Source organism: Eriocheir sinensis, chromosome 42 (genome assembly GCF_024679095.1).
Source record: "Eriocheir sinensis breed Jianghai 21 chromosome 42, ASM2467909v1, whole genome shotgun sequence".
In the NCBI taxonomy this organism is placed as follows: domain Eukaryota; kingdom Metazoa; phylum Arthropoda; class Malacostraca; order Decapoda; family Varunidae; genus Eriocheir; species Eriocheir sinensis.
Genome location: NC_066550.1, coordinates 10,607,754 through 10,615,253, shown reverse-complemented (window position 1 = coordinate 10,615,253; position 7,500 = coordinate 10,607,754). Strand labels below are relative to the sequence as shown.

The 7,500-nt window shown below is 46.6% G+C and overlaps 1 protein-coding gene across 1 annotated transcript in view; it reads left to right on the top strand.

Moving 5' to 3' along the window:
* Nucleotides 1–5,642, top strand: part of LOC127010218 (frizzled-1-like) — a 27,326-nt gene extending 21,684 nt beyond the window's left edge. The window contains exon 2 of the mRNA XM_050884096.1: nucleotides 3,912–5,642. Coding sequence (XP_050740053.1) covers nucleotides 3,912–4,453 — 542 coding nt within the window. The 3' untranslated portion in view covers nucleotides 4,454–5,642. The remainder of the gene's footprint in view (nucleotides 1–3,911) is intronic.
* The last annotated feature ends 1,858 nt before the right edge of the window (nucleotides 5,643–7,500 follow it).

Genomic DNA, 7,500 nt, shown 5'->3' with positions numbered 1-7,500 from the left:
TTCCTTTTCATTCTCCTCCTCCTCCTTTCTCTTTTATTCTCAACACCATTCCTCTCTCTCTCTCTCTCTCTCTCTCTCTCTCTCTCTCTCTCTCTCTCTCTCTCTCTCTCTCTCTCTCTCTCTCTCTCTCCTCATATGTCGCACGCTATTGGCTATCTCCGTGATCGACCTCTTCAGAACACCGCCTCGTCGACCAATGGGAAGCCGCCACGTCACAAGAGCTCGATTCTGATTGGTGGAAATTTTGATGTTTATATTTTTTCGATTTTTCTGGAGATTTTCGTGATTTTTTTCGATTTTTGTTTTTTATTTCTATTTTTTCGTTTTTTTATTGTTTTTATTATTTTGTTTTGTTTTTCTTCGTTTTTATTTTTTTTATTTTTTTTATGTTTTAGGTTACTGAGAGAGAGAGAGAGAGACCCCTTCTATGCATTGCTAATTTGTGACCATCTGTCCCCTCCTCCCCATTATTTCCTCTCTCTCTCTCTCTCTCTCTCTCTCTCTCTCTCTCTCTCTCTCTCTCTCTCTCTCTCTCTCTCTCAGTAACCTAAAACACAAAAATAAAAAATAAAATAAAAAATCAAAATTTTCTAATTATTTTTGTTTATATTTCTCCCCTTCCTCTCTCTCTCTCTCTCTCTCTCTCTCTCTCTCTCTCTCTCTCTCTCTCTCTCTCTCTCTCTCTCTCTCTCTCTCTCTCATAATATTTTCCCAACGGTTTCAGCGAATAAACTTTTTTCCTTTAGAAGCGCAGAATAACATCAATATTTCCACTTTTTTCCCTCTCACTTACAGAAGAAGGAGGAGGAGGAGGAGGAGGGAGAGGAAGAGGAGGAGTGGGAAAGAATTGATGGTATATAAAGAGATCGTGGGGTGGGGGTTGGGGAGTCTGATGTCTGAGAGAGAGAGAGAGAGAGAGAGAGAGACCTTTCTTTCCTCACACTCCATGCCTCTCTCTTCCTTTACTTCCGTCTTCTCTCTCTCTCTCTCTCTCTCTCTCTCTCTCTCTCTCTCTCTCTCTCTCTCTCTCTCTCTCTCTCTCCTAATCAAGACTTTTGGAAATGAAAAATAAAAGAAAATAAGAATGAAAGGAAAAACAAAATGAGGGAAGGAAAGAATTAAGGAAGAAAGAGGAGGAGGAGGAGGGAGGAAACGGAAGTAGAGGAAAGTGAGAGAAGAGAGGGGAAGGAAGATGAAGGGAAATTAGACACGGAAGAGGAGGAGGAGGAGGAGAAGGAGGGAAGAAAGGGGAATAGGAGGAGAGGAAAAGAGGGGAGGAAAGGGAGGGAAAATAACGGAGGAAACAATTATAGGAAGATACGTGAGCTGGATATGGGAATTCCCCTTAGAGAGAGAGAGAGAGAGAGAGAGAGAGAGAGATCAAAGAGTAGTAGTTACTCTGTGTTGGTGAGGCGGTGGAGGGTCGTGTTAAGGAGAGAGAGAGAGAGTGAGAGAGAGAGAGAGAGAGAGAGAAAAAGCAAGAGAGAGAGAAAGTAAAATTAAAGAAACCAGACAACACGAGAGAGAGAGAGAGAGAGAGAGAGATTTGTACTGAGGGAAACCTGATGCTTGGAAAGAGAGAAAAGAAAGATAGAGAGAAAAAGAGAGAAAAGAGATGTAAATTTATGCCCACACAATATTGGCGAGAGTTAAATTTGGCATATCGACCTCTCTCTCTCTCTCTCTCTCTCTCTCTCTCTCTCTCTCTCTCTCTCTCTCTCTCTCTCTCTCTCTCTCTCTCTCTCTCTCTCTCTCTCTCTCTCTCTCTCTCTCTCTCTCTCTCTCTCTCTCTCTCTCTCTCTCTCTCTCTCTCTCTCTCTCCTTTCTTTTATCTCAACTAATGAGAGACTTGTACGTGTCACCTGAGAGAGAGAGAGAGAGAGAGAGTCGGGCCCTCGTGTACACAGATGGGCGCTGTTGGGTACACACACACGTCGAGTTTCGGTGTGTGTGTGTGTGTGTGTGTGTGTGTGTCGACGTATTGTTGTGGCATTGGTATTTACGTACACACACACACACACACTCAAACACACACACTCAAACACACACACACGCACGCACACACATGAAAGTAAGTGACATATGCAAGGTGAAGGTGATGACCCTCTCTCTCTCTCTCCCTCTCTCTCTCTCTCTCTCTCTCTCTCTCTCTCTCTCTCTCTCTCTCTCTCTCTCTCTCTCTCTCTCTCTCTCTCTCTCTCTCTCTCTCTCTCTCCTTTAAAGGGTGGAAGGAAAAGTTCTCTCCAGTCTTCTCTTACTTGGAGGAGGAGGAGGAGGAGGAGGAGGAGGAGGAGGAGGAGGAAAGAGGAAAGGAGGTAGGAAGGTCAAAGGATAAAAGAGAAAATTTGAAGAGAAGAAACGAAAGAAGAGAGAGAGAGAGAGAGAGAGAGAAAAAAAATGATTAACCGGAAGAAAATTTACCATAGACTTTTTTGCTATTATTATTATTATTATTATTATTATTATTATTATTATTATTATTATTATTATTATTATTATTATTATTATTTATTCTCGTCTTCTCCCCTTCTTCCAATCTTCTCTTCCCACTCACCTTTCTCCCTCATTACTCTTCGTCCTCTTCTCTCCTCCTCCTTCTCCTACTCCTCCTACTCCTACTCCTCCTCCTCCTCCTCCTCCTTAGTCAAGTGCTATATAAGGATACACCACCTCTGACTTTCACTCCGACTTGCTGTGTGTGTGTGTGTGTGTGTGTGTGTGTGTGTGTGTGTGGTATTTACACACACACATACACAAACGCACACAAAAGAAATCGTCCATACAAGTGTTACGTTCTTCCATACAAGGTTGAGAGAGAGAGAGAGAGAGAGAGAGAGAGAGAGAGAGAGAGAGAGAGAGAGAGAGAGAGAGTAACAGTAAAGCAATGTAGTATAGATTTAAAGATTAGAAAGAAGAAAGCGGTTTTTAAAGCAAGTTAGAGAGAGAGAGAGAGAGAGAGAGAGAGAGAGGTCAGAAAAGAAAATAAAGAAAGAAATAGGAAATGTCAGAACGAAGTTATAGAAAGAGAGACGAGAAAGAAAATCAAGAAAGACAAAATAATGAAAATAAAGAAGAAAATAAAGAAAAAGAAGAAAGAAAATATTAATAAAAATGAAAACAATAAAAAACGAAACGAAAAAAAGAAAAGCGAAAAACCTGAGAATACGAGAACATGAGAGAGAGAGAGGCCTATCCCCCCCTAGTTAACAACCCGGTAATGAGGTAGCTAACATCAGGTAGGCCTATTATCACCTGGGGTTTAATTAAGCTAGAAATTACCTCCATCCCTCCCTCCTTCCCTCCTCTCTCCCTCTTTTTCTCTCCCTTCTCTCTCCCTCCCTCCATGATCAGGTTTGGGAGGGAGAGAGAAAGGGAGAGAAGGGCGAGGAAAGATGGGTTAAGTGCGTGTGTGTGTGTGTGTGTGTGTGTGTGTGTGTGTGTGTGTGTGTGTGTGTGTGTGTGGTGCAATATGATGATGGTGATGATGGTGTATAATGGTGGTGGTGTCATATGTCGTGGTGATGATGGTGGTGGTGGTGGTGGTGAGTCTAGTGAAAGTAATGTGTTTTTTTTTTTTTTTTTTTTTTTTTTACATTTGCTTCTTGTTTTAACGTATAGTGATGTTGGTAGTGATGATGATGGTGAGAGGAATAGTGAAGGTAACAGCATCTCTCTCCCTTCCTTCATCTTACACAAGCCACATGGTAGTGATGATGATGGTGATGGTTGTAGTGTTGATAGGAACCCACCGCCCAGGATGATGATAAAGGCTATGATGATGATGATGATGGTGATGGTTGTAGTGTTGATAGGAACCCCGTCACCCAGGATGATGATAAGGTGGTGGTGGTGATGATGATGATGGTAGTGATATTAACCCCCAGTCAAGGTGCCCTAACCTCCCCCCGCAGGTGACGTGATGACCGGCGTGTGCTTCGTGGGCCTCTGGGACGTGCGCGCGCTGCAGGGCTTCGTGCTGGCGCCGCTGTTCTTCTACCTGGTGCTGGGCACGGCCTTCCTGCTGACGGGCTTCGTGTCGCTGTTCCGCATCCGCACCATCATGAAGCACGACGGCACCAAGACGGACAAGCTGGAGCGCTTCATGGTGCGCATCGGCGTGTTCAGCGTGCTGTACACGGTGCCCGCCACGGTGGTGGTGTCCTGCCTCTTCTACGAGCAGGCGCACCACGACGAGTGGATGGTGGCGTGGCAGCGCGACCGGTGCACGGCGCGCGACGAGCCGTGGGTGGCCTACAGCATCAACTGCCCCGCGGGCGTGGGCCGCGACACGCCCCTCGCGCGGCCTGACTTCGTGTTCTTCCTGGTCAAGTACCTCAGCACGCTGGTGGTGGGCGTGGCCTCGGGCTTCTGGGTGTGGTCCGGCAAGACGCTGCTCGTCTGGCGGAACTGCTACGCGCGCTGCCTCGGCCGCCGCACGGAGAGCTACGTGTGACAGTCCGCCCCCGCCTGGCCGCCCGTGCCGCCCCCCGCCCACGCCCTCACCCCCCAGCCGCCCTCCTCAGCCGCCGCCCAGGGCAACCCGTCCGTGGCGCGGCTGCTGCCCGAGGAGGCGGTGCCCTTCAGGCCGTCTCGCACCCCCGAGGAGACCAACTTCTAGGCCTGACGGAGGGATGAGGGCGGGGCGGGCGGGGCCTCCGCCGCCGTGCGTCGCGTGCCCGCCGAGGCCAGTTCCACCGCACGCACACATGCACGCACGCCTACGCACGCACTCGCACGCCCACGCACGGAGCCGCGTTGGCCCGGCGCCGCACCAGCCAGGCGGGGACACGCCCGCGTCGCCCTGGAAAGCGACACACACACACACACACACACACACACACACACACACACACACACACACACACTTATTGTTTACCTTTGTGTTCACGTGGTTTGCCTCACCTCACCTCCCTGCACGCCGCTGCTCTTGTTGTTATTGTTGTCCGTGCCCCGCCCACACACCTGTACCCCGCCCCGCCCACACACACCCTCCCCTGCCCCGTCTGTACCTCCTCTACCTCCTTTCTCTCTGTCAGTCTGTCTGTGTGTCTGGCGGCGTCTGTGCCCGCAGCGCCGCCACACACGCGCCTGCCGTGAACCAACAAATTATGGCCCAGACTAAAAACTGGCCACCAAAATGTTTGCTTGTAATTTGAAACTACGAATGAGTTACGCCCGCGGCCTTGAGCGAGGGGGGAGGGGGAGGGGCAAGGGGGATGAAGGGAGAGGAGGGGAGGAGAAGTAACGGGAAATAAAAATAACAAGTCCAAAAATATATTACGCCCACCAATAATCATTTTCATATTCACAATTGGAGAGGAAAAAATATATATAAATGTGGGTGATTTTTTTTTTTTCACCCGCAATAATAAACTCACATTCATAACGACCAGATACACGTTTTGGAACTGCGCTGGGAATCATTGGAATTACCCCCCCCCCTCGCCCCCCTCTTCTTCCCCTCCCCCTCCTCCTATAAACACAAGGGAATGAGGGAGGGGAACTGAAGGAGGAGGAGGAGGAAGAAGAAGAAAAGAAGGAAGGGGAGGATAGCTAAAGCCTTTCCTCCTCTTCCTCTTTTTCTTCGTCTTTTCCTCTTCCTAGCAGACTGAAGAAGAGAAGGGGGAAGAAGAGGAGGAAGAGGAAGGGAGGTAAAACATTTCTCCTCTTCCTCGTTTTTTCCTTCCTTCCTTTTCCTCCTCTTCCTCTTATTTTCCTTATCTTTTCCTCCTCTTCCCTTTTCTTTCCTCCTCTTTTCCTCCTCTTCCCCTTTCTATCCTTCCCTTTTCCTCATCTTCCCCTTTCTTTCCTTCCCTTCCTTTTCTCTCCCTAACAAATAGAAGGAAAAGAGGAAAGGGAGCTAAACTATTTCTCCCTTTTCCTCTTTTTTCCTCCCTTCCTTTCTTCCTCTTTTTCCTCCCTTTTCCTTCCTTTCTTCCTCCTCTTCCTAGCTAAAAATTTGTCTTCCTCTTTTTCCCTTTCCCTTCCCTTCCTTCTCTCCTCCTCCTCTTCCTCCTCCTCCACCCATCCGTCCTATGAATCAAAAATCTCTTAATATCAAAAACTATAATCTTGAAGGAGAGATAAAGAGAGAGAAAAAAATGAGAATATAAATAAAGAAAATCTGAAATGAAGAAAATGAAGAAAGAAAACGCCCTTATGATAATCCTCCTCCTCCTCCTCTTCCTCCTCCTCCTCCTCCTCCACATCAAAGGCACAGTACAGGACAGACCCCGCCCACACCCATGCCTGCACACCCACTCCACTCCACTCACCCACCCACACTCATATGATCCCTTCCACTCATCCACATGCAATCTTACTACTCCCACATGATCTTCCACTTATCTACACTCACCCACATTCACTCATCCACCCACACCACTTCATACCCTCCTTTATTTCCCTTCCTTTCCTTTCCTTCTCTTCCTTTTTTTCCTCTTTTTCTTCTTCTGTTCCTTTTTTTTTTCCTTTTCCTCTTCCTCTTATTTTTCCTTCCCTTTTTCCTCTTTTTTCCTTTCTTTTCCTCTTTTCCTTCCCTTTTCCTCCTTTTTTCCCTTCTTTTCCTCATCCTCTGTTTTTCCTTCACTTTCTTTTCCTCCTTCCTTTTTTTCCTTCTTTTCCTCTTTCCTTTTTTCCTCCTCTTCTTTTTTTTTCACTTATTTTCCTCTTCCTTTTTTTCCTTCTCTTCTTTTTTTCACTTATTTTCCTCATTCTCTTTTTCCTTCACTTTCTTTTCCTCCTCTTCCTTTTTTTCCCTTCTTTTCCTCTTCCTCTTTCTTTTCCTCCTCTTCCATTTTCTTCCTTTCTTTTCCTCTTCCTCTTTTTTCTTCCTTCCATTTTCTTCCCTTCTTTTCGTCTTCCTCTTTTTCCTTCCCTTCTCTTCTCTTCCTCCTCTTCTTTATTTTCCACCCATCCACTTCCCCTCCACAATACATCCACATCCTTTATCCACTCCACCTTGCTCTCACCACCCATTCCACATCACCACCACCACCACTGCCATGCCTCACCACTCAACACCACCACAAATAGAGGCTTCATCACCACTACCAGTCACCACAACCACCACCACAGTGACATTCCACTATACACACCACCACCACCACCACCTCCACCACCACTACCACTACCACCAACACCACCACCACTACCACCAACACCAGTAGTAACATGGTTCTAAGTACTTATCACCACCACCACCTCCACCAACACCACCAACACCACCTCCACCACCACCACCACCACCTAATTTGCATGGCTCCACCGCAAGACAGGAACTGAGCCCACAAACTTAACTTTAAAGATAGAGTTAAAGATAGAGAGATAGAGATAGCTCACACCAGTCTTTGTAAGGAAATGTGTCAGAAAGAGTAAACTAGAAGAAGGAGATGAAAGAAAAAAAGAAAAAGAAAGGAACATATATATTTCAATGCTCTCTTTCTTTTTTATTATTATTATTATTATCTTTAACTTGTACATTTTTTCTGTCCTCTGTAA